The 21,274-nt window shown below is 58.5% G+C and overlaps 1 protein-coding gene across 2 annotated transcripts; it reads left to right on the top strand.

Annotated features, from left to right (window-relative positions):
- The first annotated feature begins 3,851 nt into the window (after window positions 1-3,851).
- SLC22A11 (solute carrier family 22 member 11) lies at window positions 3,852-18,489 on the top strand. 2 transcript variants are annotated; one of them, XM_042958319.1, is made up of 10 exons: window positions 3,852-4,253; window positions 5,634-5,737; window positions 9,196-9,350; window positions 9,451-9,619; window positions 10,163-10,286; window positions 11,191-11,306; window positions 14,240-14,454; window positions 15,461-15,569; window positions 16,574-16,780; window positions 18,058-18,489. In XM_042958319.1, exons 1-10 carry the CDS (start codon window positions 3,852-3,854, stop codon window positions 18,119-18,121), a joined length of 1,665 nt encoding a protein of 554 aa, XP_042814253.1. In that variant the 3' UTR covers window positions 18,122-18,489. The 2 variants fall into 2 exon arrangements, with proteins under 2 accessions (XP_042814253.1, XP_042814254.1); XM_042958320.1 differs by lacking the exons at window positions 14,240-14,454; window positions 15,461-15,569.
- Window positions 18,490-21,274: the final 2,785 nt, after the last annotated feature.

Raw genomic sequence — 21,274 nt, forward strand, 5'->3', positions numbered from 1 at the left:
AAGTTGTATACCATCAGTATCCAAACCTGAAGGGAAGGAAGGAAAGAAAGAGGGAGGGTGGGAGGTGGGGTAGAAAACCACACAGCCCGGCACCACACGCAAAGATTTGTGGGAAAATTCCAAAGGAAAGATGTGTAACAAGCAGAACCCACCAGTGCATTAAAGGAATAGCATAACTTGTCTAGAATGTTCCCTTCTGGATGAAAGGATGGGTCAGCAGTTTTTGGAAAGTTCATTAATACGATTCAGGAAATTCATTAATGTAATTCACCATATTCACGAGTTTAATCGGGAAAGTCATATCGTGACCTTCATAAGGTGCTGAAAAGGCATGTGGCAAATTCAGCATCCTATTTTTTAAAGAAGATTTTTTTAACGTTCTATTTATTATTTTGAGAGAGAGAGAGAGAGAGAAAGAGAGCAGGGGAGGGGCAGAGAGAGAGGGAGACACAGAATCTGAAGCAGGCTCTAGGCTCCGAGCTGTCAGCACAGAGCTCGACGCGGGGCTCGAACTCACGAACCACGAGATCATGACCTGAGCTGAAGTCGGACACGTAACTGACCGAGCCACCCAGGAGCCCCTTTTCAAAAAGAGTTTTTAAAGTAAACTCTGCCTAACGTGGGGTTTGAACCCACGACCCCAAGATCAAGAGTCCCATGCTCCTTCGACCCAGCCAGTCAGGCGCCCCTGCCTGGAATGTTTTTTTTTTTTCTTAATGTTTATTTATTTTTTAGAGAGAAAGAGAGAACGAGCAGGGGAAAAGCAGAGAAAGGACAAGAGAGGACAGGGGAGTCGCGTGAGGACGCTGCCTTTATCCTTCTTCCTCCGCCAAGGCCCTTGGTTGAACTTAGGAGAGTTTGCAACGATGAGGTTTTAGAGCGTGTGAGCCCCGGGAGATCTTCCAGGGAGGGAAGCAAGCCAAGCTTTCTCAAGCTGAAGTCCGGCTGCGGTGTGAACCCAGGGGAGAAGCTCACCTTCTCTTGCTCCCAGGCTCTGCCACGTCCAGCGGGCCCAGCTGGATCTGAAACGCGGAAAAGGAAACAGGAAGCGGGACACAGGGGGACAGATGGCCACGCCGATGGTGGTGGTGAATATTCGTTGTCAGGCCTATTCGTTATCCCGTTTAATTTTACCACCGTAAGCAGAAGCTCTCCGCTGATTGCTGAGGACCCTGGGGTCAGAGGGGGAAGTGAACTGCCTGAGGTCATTTGGCCCCTCCTGCCACCTTACCAGGTGGAGCCCTTGTCTAGAAAAGTCAGCCCAATGGCAATCCTAGTTCTGTAAGAACCAGGGGTCCACTTTACACGAATCGATTTAATGATACACTCTGGAGGCTTGGCAGCTGTAACCTAAGGCTGCCTGCCTCCCTCCCCGGAGCCCCCGAGCCCCCGAGCCCCCTCTACTTGGGATGTCTTCCGCCAAGGGGGTGGGGGGCGCCGAGGCAAGGATGTGTCAGGTGCCGGGAATACTGCAGTCCCGGGTGCGACCAGCAGGTGGCGGCGCAGCTGCACCAAGCCCAGCCCCCAGCAACCCCAGAAAAACAGAAAATACAAATCTAAAAATTCCTTGGCCTGGACGCAGACAGTCAGTTGGAGATTCCGGGAGCCTTCTGGCAAATCCGGGAGGTTTGACCTTCTGCTGTAAGCAAAGCCTAGGGGCGTCCAAGACAGGCAAAGGGCAGGGGAGAAGAGAACATTTTTGTAGCATATGGAAAAGGGAAATGGAGAGAGACGAGAATTCTCTCACAGATGCCTTGGGTTTCGGTGGCGATAGCGGTGGCGACCGACCTCTAGCCGCGCAATTCTCCAAGTGAGGCGGGCTTCCCGAGCAGCTGAATCCCCTGGAGAGCTTATTTTTATTTACTTTTTATTTTTCGTCACGTTTATTTATTTTTTAGAGAGAAAGAGGTCGAGTGTGAGCGGGGGAGGGGCAGAGAGAGAGGGAGACCCAGAATCCGAAGCAGGCTCCAGGCTCCGAGCTGTCAGCACAGAGCCCGACGCGGGGCTCGAACCCGCGAACCCGGGAGATCATCACCAGAGCCAGATCATAACCAACTGAGCCACCCAGGCGCCCCCCAGGGGAGCTTAGTTTTAAATGCAAACTCCGGGGCCTCCGCTCACGGCAGGACCTGGGAAACTGCGTGTTTTAGCCCAAAACGCCTGTGGCTTCTGCAGCTCCTCGCCCACCCACCCGGGTCGGTTCTCTCTCCACCGCTCTCTACTTGCTATTTTAAAATTCATAATGAGCTCCTGCCAGGGGAGGCAGGGTACGGAGGCAGGCGGCCCTGGCCTGGAAATCCGGGCCCAGAAGCCCCGCTCCTCGGCCTCCTGGCTGGGTGCCAGAGCGGCCGGGTTGTCCAAGCCTTCTGGGGAGTTCGGGGCCCAGACACCTATCCCCGCCACACCCACATTTCTAGCACCCTCCCAGACTTCCCTCCGGAACTGACTCAGCCGGTTGCCCTCACAGCCCCGGAGGTGACTTCTGGCTCCCTGGCTGGCCCTATTCTGATCCCAATCCTGAATTCCAGCCCTAAACTGGGAGTTGATGCACGACAAGGGGCTAGAGGCCACGTGGCAGCTGGCCAGGGCCACTGGAGAGCGCGCTTGGGCTTTGACCTCTGGTTCCCGTCCCCACTCTGCTGTGTGACCTGGGGCAAGCCGCCTGCCTTCTCTGAGCCTCGGTTTCCTCGTCCGGAGGAATTAGCACCAACTCTCGCCCGGGCTGCTATGAGGGGCGCGTGAGAGGGGTACCGACCGCAGGGTCTGCACGGAGCCAAGCACATAGCAGGTCCTCGGGGCCAGGAGCAGCTGCTACCAAGAGGCTCCGCCTAGGTGGGGTGCTGGGGAAGGGGGGGGGCCTCCGCCCCTCCTCACACCAAGCGGGCTCAGGGAGGTATGACTCCACTCACTTCCCCAGGCGGCAGGCCTGCTTAGCTCCAGGCCCCAACCGGGGCTTCGAAGGGATGTCAGGGGATCGTAGCCGCCCTCTCCACCCTGGGGGGAGCCTCCAGTCCAACAAAGGCAACCTGGAACTTTGAAATAGAAGCTTCCCAAAATAGTGGGTCTGCAAGCTGGTCTCCCCTGCTGCCTGGCGGGGAGGGGAGGCGGGTGGCAAGGAGGGAACGAGTGCCGGCTGGGGCCCTCCCACCAGCCTCCCTGCAGCCTCTGAGCCCAGGGAGGGAGGGCCCTGCCCAGTCCCCACCTCCGTGCTTTAGCCAAAGCGGCCTGAGATTGTCCCAGCACGGCTGCAAGTCAGGCCAACGGTTCCCTGATTTCAAGGGCCACATGTAGAGGAATCTGGAAGTTCGGATTTAGGAATGGGAGGAGGCCACCCGCAGAGAGCTGCAGAAGCCTTTCTCAGTGGCTAGACCTGACTTTCTGGCCCAGGAGCCCACGCTGAGATTAAACTTTAACCGTGGCAACAGCCCAGTTGGTATTTCCTCCACAACTGTCATTCAGTAACATCACCCCATGGCCTCATTTTTTCCCTTTTTTTTTTTTTTCAAATATTTGCTTCATCCTTTTACTCTTGGTGCTGGAGCCGGAGAAACGACGTGCCTCGATGCCCCAGGCAGCCTGGGTACCGCGAGCTCTGTCCCTGGTGCCCAGACTGGTGGGCAGTCATTCCTGGAAACAGAGTCAGGAGGACTTTCTTCAAAGCATCCGGGGCATCTCAGGACTGACTTGGCCGGGTTGCCGGCCTGCTGTCCCTGTCCCGCTGCAGGCCGGCCAGGGCAGAAGGCGCGATGACCCAGGGTTCCCACACTTGCTAGCGGTTCCCGACGGCAGCGGATCACTCCTTGGCTCCCTGGCCCCTTCCGTACCTGCCGTGGCCACCCGCAGCTCCGTCCATGGCGTTCTCCGAGCTCCTGGACCGAGCGGGGGGCGTGGGCCTCTTCCAGGCCCTGCAGGTTTTCACTCTCTTCCTTCCCTCCGTCTTGGTGCCCTCCCACATGCTTATTGAGAACTTCTCGGCCGCCGTGCCCAGCCACCGCTGCTGGGTGCCCCTCCTGGACAACAGCACCGCCCAGGCCGGTGTCCCCGGGGCCCTGGGCCCCAAGGACCTCCTGACCGTCTCCATCCCCCCGGGCCCCAACCACGAGCCCCACCGGTGTCTCCGCTTCCGCCAACCCCAGTGGCAGCTCCTGGACCCCAACGGCACGGCCACCAACTGGAGCGAGGCCGCCACGGAGCCGTGCGTGGACGGCTGGGTCTACGACCGCAGCACCTTCACCTCCACCTTCGTGTCAGAGGTATGGGCCTCCCGCCGACGACCTGGCCTCCCCAGGGGCCAGCGATGGCCACCCCCCCATGCCTGGAAGGATCGTACGGCTTCCATCAGCACTGTTAAATTAGATGCTACTCCCTCAACACATTTTGACTCACTGCTTACGACGGGGAAGTGAGCGGAGTCAGGCCTCCCCGACCCCCTGATCTGGATAAACAGGGAGGCTTGGAGGAGCTTACGTTCCGTGGGCAGATTCAGAATCGGTCAACGTTTATTTATTTACTTATGTATTTATTTGTTTATTTTTAAGCTTGTTTATTTGTTTGAGAGAGACAGATGCAGAGTGAGTTGGGGAGAGGGAGAGGGAGAGAGCAAATCCCAAGCTGCCCAGAGCCCGATGTGGGGCTGAAACTCATGAACCATGAGATCGTGACCTGAGCCGAAACCAAGAGTTGGACACTTGACCAACTGAGCCACCCAGGCGCCCCGGACGGGTCTATATTTAAACTAGTGCTGGCAGGAGATCAAACTCCTTTAAGTGGCAGGCATCATTCCGTGTGCTTTCCCTTCGTGTCACTACGATCTCCCAGGGGGGTCTCTTACTGTCGTCTGCATCTAACAAGTACATCCAAGCAGAAGCACAGGGAGGTTAAGTAACTTGCCCAGGACACACAGCTCAAGGGCACTGGAACCTGACTCAACCCAGGCGGGCAGGAGCTAGAAGCCGGGTCTTCGGCATGTCCTGTCCTGCCTCTGCAAAGGAGAAAAGCAGCTCGGAGGGAGAGGCAGGTGGGGAAGGCCTCTCCGGAGACGAGGCCCGGATTAGGCGACAAGGAATCAAGTGACTGGAAGGTGGGGCGAGAGCCCAGTTGGGACAGAGGTCTGAGTAGGAGCGGGTCTGGGGTGTCGCAGGAGCGGCACGGGCCCCAGCGTGTCTGGGCAGAAAGGGTCAGGGGCTGGGCCACCGTGTGGGGAAGGTCAGTGAGGAGCAAAGGAAAGTCACTGGAGGCTTTGGGGCAGGGAAATGAGGGGATCCGCTTTGCGTTTTCTAGAGATGCCTTCGCATCTAGAGAAGCCCCCCCCCCCCTTCCCCGCGGCTCACCCAGCCAGCGATCAGCAGAGTTAGAAGCCCAGCCTGTGGTTCAGCCACCGCCCACCGCCGCCATCCACTCAGGGTGGCCGGTCACACATGTGCCACTCAGCTAGCTGGGAGTACAGAGCCAAGGCCCCCGCCAGTACACCCCTGCCACCTCTGTCACCTGGCCCTAGGAATCTGGGGCCCCCCAAAACCCAGGCTGACCAGGTGCTCCCGGCTGGGAGCTCCCGACCTGGACCTCCCTCTGCCACCCAGGCCCTGGTATTCCACGTGCCCTGAGCCAAGCTGCTGTCCCTCTTTCTCTTCCAGTGGGACCTAGTGTGTGACCACAAGGGCCTGAAGCCCATCGGCCAATCCCTCTACATGACCGGGTTGCTGATAGGGTCCTTCTGCTGGGGCCTCCTCTCCAACCGGTGAGTATCGTCTGTCCTCCTGGCTCCTCCTCAACAGAATGAGCACTGTGGGGACAGATGTACAAAAATGGCCATGAAAGTCCACGTTCCTGGAGAGACGGGGCTCCCTTGGTCTGGCCGGGGGTCTAGATGTGAGTTCCAGGTCCCCAAGGAGCAGTGACGGCCAAGGACCCAGGTCCCCAGGGGGCAGTGACAGCCAAGAACCCAGGTCCCCAAGGGGCAGCGACAGCCAAGGGGTAGTGATGGCCAAGAACCCAGGTCCCCAAGGGGCAGCGACAGCCAAGGGGCAGTGACGGCCAAGGACCCAGGTCTCCAAGGGGCAGCAACAGCCAAGGGGCAGCGACGGCCAAGGACCCAGGTCCCCAGGGGGCAGTGACGGCCAAGAACCCAGGTCCCCAAGGGGCAGCGACAGCCAAGGGGCAGTGACGGCCAAGGACCCAGGTCCCCAAGGGGCAGCAACAGCCAAGGGGCAGCGACGGCCAAGGACCCAGGTCCCCAAGGGGCAGTGACGGCCAAGAACCCAGGTCCCCAAGGGGCAGCGACAGCCAAGGGTCAGCGACGGCCAAGGACCCAGGTCCCCAAGGGGCAGTGACAGCCAAGAACCCAGGTCCCCAAGGAGCAGCGACAGCCAAGGGGCAGCGACGGCCAAGGACCCAGGTCCCCAAGGGGCAGCGACGGCCAAGGACCCCACGCTGGATGAAGCTGTGCTCTGGGAGATTCCCTTGGACGCCACGCTCTCTCCTTTGGCAATTACGCCAAACTTCCTGAGCACCTACTGTGTGACGGGTGCTGTGCAGTCCCTGCCCTCAGGGAGGCCAGAGGCTTCTCAGGAGAAACAGACCCCTTGTGACTCCGAGTACGTGGCATGCCGTGAAATAGAAATCCGCCTCCCCCTCCTCCTGCCCTTCCTCCCCTGTCCCCCCATCACCCTCCTTCTGAGATGGCGCCCCAGGACCTAGCCCCGCACCTTCTCTTGTCCAGCCACACCCCCCCGCTACTTGAGACGCTGCGCCAGGGTCTGCGGTGTCTGCATTGCCCCCACTCAGCTTGTAAACCCCACTGCCTGCTCTGAGTTTCCATGAGGGAGAGGCTCACATTTGCCACGGCCAGAGCTGAGCTGCTGACCGCCCCCGCTGCCCTCCCCCACCCTGCCCCTGCGCACCAGACTCCACCCTGGAAAAGAGCCCCCAGCCCGGGGCCCACACCCAACCTTAAAAGCCACCCTGTTCTCCTTCCCCCAGGCCCAGCCACACACTCCCCCTAGCCCCTGCCTCTCCTCCTTGAAAGTCCCCTTGCCCCGCCCACCCGCCTCTCTTGCCCCAGGCAGGTCCCGGCCTCCTCCAGGGTCTCTGGCCTCCACTCAAGAGTGTCTTTGCAAAACCCTGTATGTGGATCTGGTTGATCCCAGCCTGAAGTCCCCCAGGGCCACTGCACCGAAGATGGCTCCTAACCCCCCCCTTCCCCACCCACCCCTGCTTGGCACTTGGCTTCTCACCCCCCCGACAGCCGTGCCAGCCCCTCCGGAGCACCCGCGGCACCCTGGCTGCAGAGCTCCGAGGTGGCCGTGCCTCGCCCAGAAGATTCTCCCCACAGTTGCTTCTCCGTGCCCGGCATGCTTTGACCCCAGCCTGCCTCCCCAGAGAGGCCTCCCGGCTCTCCCGCCTCAGGCCCCGTGGGCCCCACGGCTGCACCTTCCTTTCTCAAACACCACACCTACTCTGCCAGCATCTGCTTGCTCGTTTGTTGTGCGCGTCCCCACAACAGGTGGCTCCGAGAAGGCAGGGGTTTTCTTGCTGTGTCCCCAGCATCCAGCGTGCGCTCAGTCATTATTTTGTGAATGAACGAACGACTCACTCCCCTGACCACGCAGGCTACGGGGTCTGACCACTGGGTTCCAACCCCCACCTGTCCTTCCCGAGCTTCCTAGAAGGCAGATTGGTGGCTCCTCTGTGCCTCAGTTTCCTCCTGTGCGTGGGGACCCGGCCCTATGCATGGGGTTGTTGTGATAATAAAGTGAGTTACTCACACGCAGAGCTCGGGCCCGGGCCTGGCACGGGGTCAGCGCTCCGTGCTGGGGTTCTGCTACCGTCGTTACCTGTGGGCCTTGTGCTGCGCTGCACGCGAGGGACGTGGTCCAAATGGCACTTCAGGGGACCCGCTGCCGTGCAGCTATGGCTCAGTCCCCGGGGGCTGTCCACACAGGGAGCCAAATCGCAGTCGGTCTGCAGGTGACCCAGCGAGCCTGGGCCCAGGGCCGGGTGTCGGCATCCAGACCTCGCCCCGGGTCTGGGTCGAAACGGGCCGGTTCCTGGGGACCCCGCTCGGATAGGCAGGGCCCAGCTTTGCGCGCATCTCTCCCGTCACACTGCCACACGCTTTAGCTAAATGCAGGCAGAGGTTTCGGGCTAAGCTGGCCTCGGGGCGGTAGGTGTGGGGCGCTCTGGTCCCCTTGCACAGACTGGCCGGGAGCTGGCCGCCTTGCCCCAGGCCACATGCGCTCAGCCTCCTGGCCGCACCGCCCCCTTGCTCGGTGTCTTGATTTTCAGAACTCCGTGAGGCGGTCCTCCTGCAGACCCCCGTTTTACACATGGGGGGACTGCAGCTCGAAGACGTGGAGTCTTGTGCCCAAGGCCACCCAGGAAGGGCAGAGCTGGACTCGGACGCAGGCTTCTGAGGTCAAAGCCCATTTTTTACAAGTTTTTATCTAAGTTCCAATGTGTCCACGTGCATCGTCGTGCGTGTAATGTAATTTCAGGTGCACAACGTAGTGATTCAATCGAGGCCTGTTCTCTCTCTTTTTTTTTTTTAAGTGCATTTATTTATTTTGAGAGAGAGAAGGCATGAGTGGGGGAGGGCCAGAGAGAGAGGGAGAGAGAGATGTGGGGCTCAAACTCGCAAACCGCGAGGTCATGACCCGAGCCGGACTTGGACACTTAACCGACGGAGCCTCCCAGCGGCTCCAGCCAAAGCGCATCCTTGACCGTGAGGTTATGCTGCCCCCTGAGAGCAAGGCGTTTGCCTTTTTTTTTTTTTTTTAATGTGTATTTATTTTTGAGAGAGGAGAGAGGGAGAGTGTATGAGCAGGGGAGGGACGGGCCGGAAGGGGGGGTGTGGGGGGGGAGGGGTGCGGAGAATCCCAAGCAGGCTCCGCGCTGACAGCGCAGGGTGGGGGCTCAATCTCACGCTTCGTGAGATCATGACTTGGGCCGAAATCAACACTCCGGACGCTTAACCAACTAAGCCTCCCAGGAGCCCCAAGGCGTCTGCCATTTTTGTAACAAGCACCCCGCCCCCCCCCCGCCCCCCAGCATGCCCCTGGGAGATCCGGGAAGGAGACAGAGATGCCCCAGCAGGTGCCCCTGCCTTCTTGAACCCTCTGTTACCTTGAGGCACTGGCCCCTATGCCCGAACCCCCAGGGGCCCCCTCCAGGCCCCCACCGTGCTTGTCTCCCGACCAGCTTTGGGCGGAAGTGGATACTGAACTTGTGCTGCCTACAAGTGGCCTTGGCCAACATCGGCATGATCTTCGTTTCCCATTTCTTCATCTACTGTGGCCTCCGGGTTCTGGGCGCCTTTGCAATCTCCGGCATCATCCTGACCTCGGGGATGCTTCGTGAGTCCCCGCCTTGGCCTGCTCCCACTGGGGTGCGGTGGGGTGGGGGTGCGGTGGGGAGGGGGGGCCCTTACCTGAGGACGCCTGCGTCACCTTTCAGTGGTGGAGTGGACCACGACCCGCAGGAGGGCCGTCACCATGACAATCCTGGGATGCATCTATAGCCTGGGCCAGATGGCCCTGGGGGCCCTGGCCTTCACCCTACGGGACTGGCGCACCCTCCAGCTGGCCGTGTCGACGCCCTTCTTTGCCATCTTCCTGATATGCTGGTCAGTACGGCGTGGGGCCTTTTCCCTTGGGGGGAACATCACTAACCAGGAGGGAGACTTGGAGTTCCAGGGTGCCCCTCGCCCCCGCCGCCCTGGCTGGCCCAAGACCCCAAGATGCCGACAGCCACGAAGGGCAGCCGTGCGTGCAGAGCCCTTGCTGAGGGAGACTTCTTGGGGGTTCGGAGTTCAGGGTGGGCGTTTTAGCCAGAGGTCTGAGGCTCCCGTCCGGACTGCTGGCCCCCGGCCCCTCCCCGTCCTTGGCACCCACCGGCCCCGCCCCCTGCAGCCTTCACATCGCTTGCCGGGCCCGTGGGCTCTGAGTCGGCGAGGACTGACAGCGGATACGAAAAGAGATCACCCTCGCTATTATTTTGGGTGTTGCGAAACTCCCTGGGGTCTGCAAACAGGGACGAGGCCCTCCGGGCTGGGAAAAGTCCAGTCCTTTTCATCCGGGAGCCACTTCTCCCTGCCCCCTGCCCTGAGGCCGGGAAGAAGCAGAAGGAAGAAGGCAGAGGCCCAGACAAGCATCTGTTTCCTTAACAGGTGGCTTCCAGAGTCTGCCCGATGGCTGATTATCACGGGCAAACCAGAACAAGGGCTGCAGGAGCTCCACAAGGTGGCCAAGATAAATGGCCACAAGGAAGCCACAAAGTCACTAACCATAGAGGTGAGATGCTACTGTTGGTGACCCCAGAGTGTGGGACATGACCGGGAGAGTACGGCCACCGATGTCTTTGGACCAGCTTCAAACTAGCCACGCCACCGCCACCCCCATCGACACCACGGGTTCCTGCAGCCACAGCTCCACGAGACGCCAACATCCACCTCGCCACGATGACTGTCACCTTGCCCATCTCTGTCACCACCACATCATTCCCACTGTCACCACCCGCTCTGCCATCACCATCACCAACACCACCGCCAATGACAGCAATATGAGGGGCGACCCACCCACCCCGCTTGTCCGCCACTTGAATCCACATACGTGACATAGTCACTGCGCAGGGCTTCTCAGGGTGTTTGGGGACAGCTGGCTGTGCTTATCTGAAGGCAATTGTTTCAAGGAAGCAGGTGTGGGAGGGGTGCAGCCAGAAACCAGAAAACACAGCCTGGGGCTGTGGGGAGGGGCGTGGGAGGATCAGGGAAGGCTTCCAGGAGGAGGTGACTGACCAGGACTGAGCTGAGCACAGGGCAGGCAGGGCCCAGAAGGTCAGGAAGGGTCTGGATGGGCAGTTGGGTGCCGTCGGGAGCCAGTGTGGCCCAAGTAGGCGTGCCCTGACACCAGCCACGAGGAACAAGGGGGGTGGGTGGGGCCAGAGGGCCAGAGCTGGGACACAAGACTGGCTCCTTGGCTCAGAGTAAGATGGGCCAGGTCTGCAGATGGGAGCTCGGCCAGGGGGCCAGAGAGAGAGAGACCTTTCTGCCTCCATCGCAGCCCCCACCCCGAGGCTCTCCAGAAGCCAAGGCCAGGCCCCTCCCATCACTCTGTTGTGGTCGCGGGTCACAGTGCCCTGGCGTGGGGGTGGGGCCGACACCCCGCACTCACGGTATCCGGTGCTCCCCGTGCGTAGGTACTGATGACCAGCATGGAGGAAGAGATGGCCTCTGCGAAGGGCCACAGGTCGGTGCTGGAACTGTTTCTCGTGCCCATGCTCCGCTGGCGGACCTGCATCATGTCACTGGTGTGGTATGCCACCAGGCGCGTCCCTCGCAGACACAGGGCTGGGGGTGGGTGGGAGGGGGTGGTGCCTGTGGAGGCCGGGGGTGGGGGGTGGGGGTGGGGTAGGGGCCAGTGACACAGTTCACCCAAGGCAGAACAGAAGAGATAGAAGTTTCTTGAATACATGGCAAGGTAGCAGTGGGCAGGACGGCAAAGGGGAGACTGTCCGCCAAGGAGGCAGGGGTGGGGGGGGTGTCGTTGGCGGGGGGGTGGGTGGAGAAGAAGGGGAGGAAGTAGGGGAACATACGGAATTTTCCTTCTTCGCTACCTGTGCCTGGTAGTAAGTGGCTGATTGGTCAGCTGGGGTTGATGGATATTTGGAGGTGGATCGTCTAATGGGCCTGTTTACCTTCAACCTGGCCGTGCGGTCGGCCGGCCGTGGGTCCTTCTACCTTGCTCGGGTTTCCTTTGCTCCAGTTTGTTGCCTAAAAGGGCCTCTGCAGTGTCCAGGGAGAAACGGCTCCCACATACCTCAGGAGGCCCGGTTCTGGCCGGGACAGGCAGCTCCCCCAGAGGGCAGGCCCTGGGGAGAGGATATGGGAGCTCAAGCCAGCTATAGGGCAGGACCAGGGGAGGACTAAGCCCAGGCTAGAGGCAGAGCCCGTGTCCCCCGAGCTGCAGGACCAGCGATGGCGGGGGGGGGGGGGGGGGGGGGGCCACGCTCCTCAAGGGCTGACCAGCGGCTGGCCACCCACTTCAAGTTCATTTATACCCCCACTTTACAGATGGAAAAGCAGGGCCCGGAAGGGGCAGGGAACTTGCCCAAGAGGCCAGAGCAGACATCTGAACCTTGGCTGAGCTACCTCCTTGCCCCCTGTCGCCCGCCAGGCCCCACACTGAGCACGGACTCCCCAGCAGGCCCTGTCTTGGTGCCCAAGGGCACCTGGGACCAGGAGAAGGCCCCTGAATAAGACAAATTCAGTTCAAAGGACTTGCAGAGAGCATACTAAGAAGTGAGGGTCAGGTTTGATGGAGACTTGATCTTGAAATAAAACTAAAGATCAGGGGGGGCGCCCGGGTGGCTCAGTCGGTTAAGCATCCGACTTCAGTTCAGGTCACGATCTCGCGGTTCGTGAGTTCAAGCCCGCATCAGGCTCTGTGCTGAGTTCAAGCCCCGCATCAGGCTCTGTGCTGACAGCTCAGAGCCTGGAGCCTGCTTCGGATTCTGTGTCTCCCTCTCTCTCTGCCCCTCCGCTGTTCACGCTCTGTCTCTGTCTCTCTCAAAGATAAACATTTAAAAAAACTAAACATTAAGAAAACCCCTAAAGATTAGGAAAACATTTATTTTATGCTCTATTTAACCACATATGGGTTCTCATGGCAAATAGTTGCTACATCTTAGAACAGAGATTGAATTTTTTTTTTTCTGGCTTAAGTTTTTTTTTTTTTCTGACAAATTAGAAGGAGGGCCGGGTGGTGGGGTGGTGCCCGGAAGGTCCAGGGCCATTCTTTCGAAACCTTCAAGGCTTCCTCAGTTCTCCCAGGGGCTGGCTTGGCTTGCTTTGTTATTCAAATCACGGGCTGGGAAGCCGCCATCCCGGTGGGTTTCTCGACTTCCCCTGTCCCCTGTTACCTACCTACTGCCTCTAGATCCCCAGTGTCTGCTACTTTGAGCCAGAGCTGAGCCCCTCCCCCACGTAGCTGTTCCTAGGGGACCACAGCTTCTGTCTGCAGCTGGGGGCTCGGGGCGCAGTGCTGGGATGAGTGTCCCTGAGTCCCTGAGGCAGTGATGGGGACAGATTTGCAAAGTGATGGAGAACAATTTCATATTGTGGCCACCTGTGGATCCAAACTCAACATCCAAACTTCAGAAATCCAGCTACTGTAAGTTTAGCTACTGAGGAACCTGTGCAGGGGGGTCCCTCCCGTGTCCACCCCCACCCGGAAGGCCTGGGATGGACCTCAGTGAGCAGGAAGCCCTTGGGAGAGAGGGCTCTTGGGATCCCTTCCTGTGGACTGCTAAGGGGAGGGGAAGGAGCAGAGAAGGGGAGAAGGGAGGGGAGGAGGAAGGGGAGGGGAGGGGTGAGGTGTGAGGGGAGGAGAGGAATGGGAGAAAAGGGGAGGGGAGGGGGAAAAGGAGGGGAGGAGGTGGGAGGGGAGTGAAGGGGAGGAGAGGGGAGGTGGGGGTGGGAGGGGAGGGCAGGGAGAGGGGTGGGGAAGAGGTGGAGGTGGGAATGGGAAGGGAGGAGGGTGGGGGAGGGGACGGGAGGGGGGGAAGAAAGCGAATGGGGCAAGGATGCGGTCACTGTGGGACAGTCGCAGAAAGGCCCCGGCAAACCCACGGAGGACTCAGGAGCTGGGGTGGCCCCTCTGGCTTGTGTCATGGGGTGCTCTCCACACCTGAGGGACAGCACCCCCAGAGGCTGGGAAAATAAGACCTTCCGCCCTGAAAGAGGGACAACCCAGCCCATCTCTTTCCACTATTTCTCCCACCTTTCAGAGCTAAAGAAACCGGCGTCCGGAAAAGGGCCAGAAAGGGCCAGGTCGTGATTCTAGGGCGTGCTGGGGAAACAAAGCCAGAGAGGGCTAGCGCCAGAACTGAGGCTCAACCCCCCAGAGCCCAGTCAGCCGGGGGGGGGGGGGGGGGTGGTGGGGGGGGGGGGGTGGGGGGGAGGGTTCCGTTCTCCCACTGGCCTGCGAAGTGAGGCCCAGCCCACTGCGGCCAAGACCTAAGGTGAAATGGAGGAGGCCTGCCCTTTCTCTCCCTCCTGGGACAGGCTGGCTCTAGAGAGACTTGCCCTGCATCTGACAGACAGGCTTTTGGGGCTCTGGTAGTGACCCGCCCCGGCTCCCCTCCGGGCTGGCTGTGCCCTCTGGGGACGGCCCAGGTGTGAGGTGACACCGTATGGGTGCCCTTTCCCCTGAGGGGCAAGGACCCGACTTCAGCCTTTTTCCTGCAGCTTCTCCCAAGTGACATCCTACTACGGGCTGGTCCTTGACCTGCAAAACCTGGGGAATGACATCTTCCTCCTCCAGGTTCTCTTTGGAGGCGTGGACCTACTGGCCCGGTCCATCACCGCCTTCTTGCTCAGTTTCTTGGGTCGCCGCACAACCTTGGCCAGCTTCCAGGCTATGTCTGGCCTCTCCATACTGGTCAACAAACTGGTCCCACAAGGTGAGGCCAAGGCAGCTTGGAGGAGGGGCGGCCCGAGTGGGCTGAGTGGCCGACAGCTTGGGCCACTGGCTTCCCTGGCCGTGCTCACTGTGCTCACCCCCTGGGTCCTTCCCCTCCCCGGGCCCAAGAACCTGGCGCCCCCATCCAACCCCCCCCATCGGCCCCCCACCCATTCCCCCCGAGGCAACTGAGGTTCGGAGACATGAAGCCAGGAGCCGGAGGTCACTCAGCTAGCAAGTGACGGACCAGACTTCAGACCAGAGGCTGGGGCTGAGGTGGGAGGAGGGGGAGGCCGTGAGAAGCTTTAGGTTGCTGGAAGGGAGGCAGGAACCCCACGTCTGGTGCACCCTGGGGTTTTTCTTCTCCCTTGTTAAAGAAGCCAGAGGCATTTGTGTGCAGAGTGTTGGAGGGCCCTTGTCTTACTCTTTTCTTGCTGAATGAGGCTCTAATGCCCTGAAAAAGCCTCTCAAGTCTCCTCTTATGGCTCCAGGCAGGGAGGCTGGTGGAGGGGCAGGGACAGGCAGTGGCGGCAAAGCCAGGAGGGAGGCAGAGGGGCGGCCAGCATCCAGGAGGGGCTGAGTTGGGGCGGACCGTCTGCCAGGAGCCCAAACAAGCAGCAAGAGGCAGCTCGGGGAGAGAACTTGCAAAAGGCCAGTGCAGGACGGGTTATGCGACTCTGCGTTACAAATGTGGGCGGGAAAGCTGAGGCCCAGCCCACGGGCCGAGTGGCTCGGGCCTCGGCTTCCCGCGGCTAGGGCTCCCGGGAAAGCCAGAGTACCCACAGGGGGGGCTGAGAGCCCTCCCAAGCCACCCCAGGTTGGCCCACCCCAGGCCTGGCTGGGCTCAGGCCCCGCCCCCCCCCGGCCCACCCACCATCCTGCCCACACCCCCCATGGGCACCTGGGTGCAGTCAAGGAAGCCTTGCGGGAGAACCCAGCCCCTCCTCTCCAGGCTGACCGAGCACCCCCTCGGGCAGACCCCACTGTCACCCTTTTCCTCTGCCCAGATTGGCAGACCCTGCGCATGGTCTTTGCTGTGCTGGGAAAGGGATGTTTTGGCGTCGTCTTTTCCTGTGTCTCTGTCTACAAGTCTGAACTCTACCCGACTGCACTGCGGTAGGCTGGGCCGCGGGCTGTGCCCTGGAGGCCGGGGAGGGGGCCGGGCCCTGGGTGTGCCAGAAGGGGACGTCCCTGGGGAGGCCAGCGGGGAGGGCAAAGAGGGGGCTGGGCATCCGGGAACACACAGCAGAGGGTGAGGAGGCCCCTGGCCCCAGCTTCCTTCCTTCCCCCAAAGGCTCATCCTCAGCCGGGGCTCCCAGAACAGCATTCCCCCAGAGTCTCCACTGGGAAGGCCCTGGTGCCATGGGGCCCTCAGTGATCAGAAACTGTTTTGAACCCCAGAACCTTCTGTTCGGGTGAAATCTTATAAGAACCCTCAGCGAGACCAAGAGCTGCCCTAGTGAAGTGCCCTCCGTCCCCCCACTTGCTTCCCACTGTCCCCTCCCTGCCCCAAGAGAGCCCTGAGTCACCTTGCAACAACCCAAGGGCACCACGGGCCACAGATGGAAAACCAGTGGTGTAGAGTTAAACTATCCCCTCATCGGGCGGTTGGGTAAACTGAGGCTCAAGGACCTACTCGCGGAAGGGTGAGATTGGACCCAGCGCCCTAGAGCCCTAGCCCAGGGCTCTTTCCCTCATCATGGTGCTCACGCACCCTTAGCCCCTCACTTGTCCCCCCCTTCCACTCGTGGCGTGGACCCTCGTGTGTTGATTTTGTTGACGTTACGTAGAAAGCCTGAGCTGAGAGCTCAGGGGCCTGGCAGGAGGCCTGAGGCAAGCCCCCCCACTTACCGAAGACCAGGAGAAATGGGGTGGGCCCTGAAGCATCCATGAAAGACCCTGGTTGTTCTCAGGAAGCAGAGACCCCGCTCTGGATGGGAAAATCCACGTGGGTTCCACGGAGAAGGTGGTGCAGGGAGAGACCTTGTGGTTGTGCGGCTCCCTTATCCCAGCTTTCCCTCCCCTGGCCCAGCCAGATGCTACCACCCACCCCACCCCACAAAGCCCCCTTCTCGAGAGTGGCGGCGGCCACAAGGGTCTGGGCCCCTCTCCACCCACAGGATGACAGCAGATGGCTTCCTGCAGTCGGTAAGTCGTCTGGGGTCTGTGATAGACCCCCTGATCAGGATGACTCCGCACAGCCTGCCCCTGCTGGTCCCCGTGGTCTACAGCGCTCTCCCCATCACCTCCAGCCTCCTTCTCCTGCTCTTCCTCCCGGAGACCCAGGGATTTCCACTTCCCGACACCATCCAGGACCTGGAGAACCAGTGAGTGACACCCCCCCCTCCCCCCGCCCCGGCCGGGCTGCCAGGATGTCGCCGGGCAGGGCTGCGGATGTGGGGACAGGCTCCCCTCAGCCCCGGGAGGGGACAGCCCAAGGGGGCAGGGAGACGTGCTGGACGAGGAGGGCAGGAGACGGGCTGTGGGCTCGTCAGCGAGAGGGCACCTGCGTGCTGCGTGCTGACCGCGTGCCCGGTGCCTCGGGCACGCGACCCGGGCGCCTCAAGGCTTGCGTCTGAAACCGCGTCACCATTCCGACCACCACGCTGCCAGGAAGAGACGATTTCCAACCCTGTTTACCGGAGGCTCGGAGAGACGCAGGGGCTGATTCAGGGTCTCACAGGTAGAAAGCGATCGTCCCTGTCCCTTCGGCAGGAAAACGGAATGATTACGAGCCTGACCCGCAGCCAGGCTGCCTGGGACTGAATCCCTACCCCCCAGGCGCTCACTCACCTCTCTTACCGAACTCGCTCACGAGGACCAGGACGGAGCCGGCCCTGACCGCGCTCCGGAAATCTTCCGCTAGGAACTCTAGGCCCAGGCAGATGAACAGGCCGTTTCTCTCCGACCCTCTGGGAAGAGATCATGCTATTCTCACGTCGTCCTTGGAGGGAACAGAAGTGAGGAAACGTTCCTCTGGTTTATTTCATGGCCAGAATCACTACGCTCTGCTTCCTCATTTGTAAAATGGGCGTTAAGGAAACAAAACAAAACCCAGCCAAGCTCAAAGAGAGGTCTTGAAGTTGAAGCGATTATATTAAAGCGCGGAGAACAGCGCCTGGCCCGCAGCACAGGCCCACCGGGAGTGTGGCTGCTGTGTCCTGGGTGAGGGTGGTCCTGGGGAGCCCACAGGCTGAGCCGGAACCAAGGTCATGCTAATAATAGTAATAATAACCGCTGGTGCTTCGGGGTTTTAATATAGCATCTTACTGTTTCAATATAGCATCTCATTTAATCCAAACAACAACCCCACAAGCTACTGTTATGTTCAGTTTCACTGCCAAGCGAATGAAGATACAGAGGGGCCATGTAACTCGCCTAAGGACACTCAGCCAAGAAGCAGGGAAGCCGGGACTTAACTTACTCTTTCACTTTTGGGGGGACCTACTGTGTTTCGGGCACTGTCTTCCGCATGGGGAACACGGCGGAAAAGAAAACCGCGATCTCATAGAGCTTACGTGCTCGTGAGACTTGACCCCCAGCCCTGCCCTCCAAGCCCCCCAGCCATGTCACCACACACCACTCTGTCTTTTGATTATCCTAGGAAATCGGCAGCGGCCACGGGCAACCGGCGAGAGGTGGTCGTTACAGAAAGTACCTCGTTCTAGAAATTCTGCCTGCGTGGAGCCCCTTTGGCCAAAGATCCCCACGGAGGGAACCGCCTCCTCTCCAACTGAGGGTGGAAGAAATCAGAAGAACCTTGAGAGTTAGGCGGGGCCGGGGCTGGGCGGCTGGGCGCTGAGGCCGAAGGCTGCTTTCTCCCCTCACTTCTGTTCTCCCCCCACCTCAACCCTGCAGAGCCGAGTCCGGCTGGCTGATCGAGTCCACACCACTAACAAGAGGGGTCCTTTCTCCTCCCCGCTAGGCTCCCGTCTCCACACCTTCACTCAGAACTCCTGACACTTCACTGACCCAGGCGCCACAGTTTTCTCACCTCCAGGCTACCAGAGTGGATCACAGGGCAGAAAGGGAAGGGTCTAGACAGACCTAGGTTCGAATCTCTCCCCCATCCTCTGCAGAGTCCTCATCTGTAAAATGGAAACAATCATGAAACCTTCCTCCACGGGGCAGGGGGTGGTGGGGACAGGGTGAACAGATCTTAGCACGGCTGAGAGTCCGACAAATAACACCTGCTAACGGGGCTGCCGGGTACAGGTGTTCAGGTTGTGCACCGCCCAAGGCACCAGCTGAGGAGGCATGTGGGGGCTGAAATCCAGCCTGGGCTCCGCTGGCGCAGAAAGGAGTTGTTTTCATCCCCTGTGGGAGGAAGGCTTTGCAGCACCAAGAAGGCAGAGTGACCCCTGGTTCCCGGGGGAGGATGTGATCGGTTTGTCTGAGGAATCCCACCCATTGACAGGGCACTGATGCCCCCTGCTCAGGAATAATAGCAACGGCACCTGGTTGCTGGCTGAAAAGTGTTTTTTGCTACGGGACCCTATCCGCGGGAGCAGGAGGGGCGGGACTTGGAGTTCGGCCACTCGAGACCCTCCTGGATTCCCTACCTGTCAAGGCAGCACATAATACCAGGCTTTAATCTGAGCCCTTACACCACAAGGGCACCCCTTGCTTGTCTGTCTATCTCAGTGGGTCGCCTTCGCCTAATTCACGTAAAGACCCTCCCTGTGGGGGCAGCAGCCCGTGCCGCTAAAACTGTGGGATCACTGAGGCCGACCCCCTGGTTTAGAGGTGAGGAAACTAAAGCTCAGAGAGGTGGAGTGACCAGCTTGGAGTCCCACAGCCGATCCCTGGCCCGGCTCCCAGTCCAGCCAGGGCTCTTGCCCGCACCCCGGGGGCTCCTCACCCCCACCTCCAGCCGTCCAGGCCTGACATCAGCAGCCCTGTCACATCGTTACTCCCACACCCTTCCCTGGGGACCCAGACCCTCTAGACAACTGCCCGCTCCTCGGACGACCCAGGGAAACCTCAAGCCGTGGATTCCCCACCCCAGGCATCCCCACAGCCCTCTGTCACATCCGACTCCCACCAGGCTAATCAAACACCACTCAAATCATACTGCCCGTCTGCTTAAAATCCTCTGGTGCCTCATCATAAAGATCACACTTCCCCCGCCCACAGGCTCCTACGGGTCCCTAGCCTTGCTTCACATGTAATAAAATTTTAAACATTCAAATCATGGGACGTATGTTCTTGGATCCTCATGGAGATCAATTAGAAATCAGTAACAGAGAGATATCTGGAAAACTCCTTCAAACATACTTCTAAATAACCCCCGGGCTAAGAAGCAATCGCAAAGGAAATTAGAAAATATTTTGAATGAGAATTTTAAAAGAGGACATATCAAAATCTGCAGGATGAAGCTAGAGAAGTGATTCAAGGGAAATTTGTATCATTAGGGGGTTGTATTAGAGAGGAAGAAAGTCTCAAATACCTCAGCTTCCACCTTAAAAAGCTAGAAAAAGAAGAGCTGACTAAAACTTAAGTAGGCAAAGGAAAGGAAATAAACAGAAATCAGAGAGACAGAAAATGAGAAAGAAAATTAGTGAAACCGGAGGCTGGTTCTTTGGGAAGTCAATAAAATGTATAAATCTCTGGACATACTGATCAGGGGGGGAAAAAGGAGGAAAGAAGGAAAAAAAGAAGGAAAGAAAGACAAGGAAGGAAGGAAGGAAGGAAGGGAGGAAGGAAGGAGGAGGGAGGAAGGGAGGGAGGGAGGAAGGGAGGAAGAAAAGATACACATTACATATCAAGAGTGAAGAAGAAAGCATCATCACCAACCCTACAGACATTAAAATGATAAGGGAATATTACAAGCAACACTTTACCCACACATTTGACAACTCAGTTGAAATTAACAAATTTCCTGAAGGATACGAATGAGCAAAGTTTGCTTAAGAAGAAATAGATAGCATCATTAGCCCTAAGTCTGTTAAAGAAACTGAAGTTGGGGCGCCAGGGTGGCTCAGTCCGATGAGCGTCCGACTTCAGCTCAGGTCATGATCTCACAGTCTGAGTTCCAGCCCCGCGTCGGGCTCTGCGCTGACAGCTCAGAGCCTGGAGCCTGCTTTGGATTCTGTGTCTCCCTCTCTCTCTGCTCCTCCCCCGCTTGCGATCTGTCTGTCTCTGTCTCAAAAATAAAAACATTAACAAAAAATTTTTTTAAATAAAAAAAATTAAAAAATAAAAAAAAAATTAAAAAATAAAAAAAATTAAAAAATAAAAAATAAAGAAACTGAAGTTGTGGTTTAAAACCTTTCCAGAGGAAACTCCAGGCCCAGAAGGCTTCCCTGGTGAATCCTGCCAAACACGTAAGCAAAAAAATAATACCAGTGATGCCCAAAATCTTTCAGAAGATTGAAACAAAAGATAACACTTCCCGGTTCATTCTTTGAGGCCGGCATTACCCTAATCCCCAAATCAGAAGAAGATATAACAAGAAAACTATAAACCAATATTTTTAATAAACATAGACATAAAAATTCTTCTTTTAAGACACGATTCTTTTTTTTAATGCTAATTTATTTTTGAGAGAGAGAGAAAGAGAGTGAGCAGGGGAGGGGCAGAGAGAGAGGGAGACACAGAATCCGAAGCAGGCGCCAGGCTCCGAGCTGTCGGCACAGAGCCCAATGCGGGGCTTGAATTCACAAACTGCGAGATCACGACCTGAGCCAGAGTCAGATGCTTAACCGATTGAGCCACCCAGATGCCCCCAAGACATTAAAAATTCCTAACAAACATTTAGAAAATTAAATCCGACATTATGTTAAGAAGGGCAATACATCATGACAGAGTGGAGTTAATCC

The sequence above is a fragment of the Panthera tigris genome, chromosome D1, assembly GCF_018350195.1.
Source record: "Panthera tigris isolate Pti1 chromosome D1, P.tigris_Pti1_mat1.1, whole genome shotgun sequence".
NCBI lineage: Eukaryota > Metazoa > Chordata > Mammalia > Carnivora > Felidae > Panthera > Panthera tigris.

What these genes read in the sequence shown, in the direction of transcription:
- SLC22A11 (XM_042958319.1), top strand. Translation starts at nt 3,852, where the DNA reads ATGGCGTTCTCCGAGCTCCTGGACCGAGCGGGGGGCGTGGGCCTCTTC. An exon ending in CCTGACCTCGGGGATGCTTC is followed by an intron (nt 9,351 to 9,450) that starts GTGAGTCCCCGC and finishes GTCACCTTTCAG; the next exon opens with TGGTGGAGTGGACCACGACC. An exon ending in ATCCAGGACCTGGAGAACCA is followed by an intron (nt 16,781 to 18,057) that starts GTGAGTGACACC and finishes TGATTATCCTAG; the next exon opens with GAAATCGGCAGCGGCCACGG.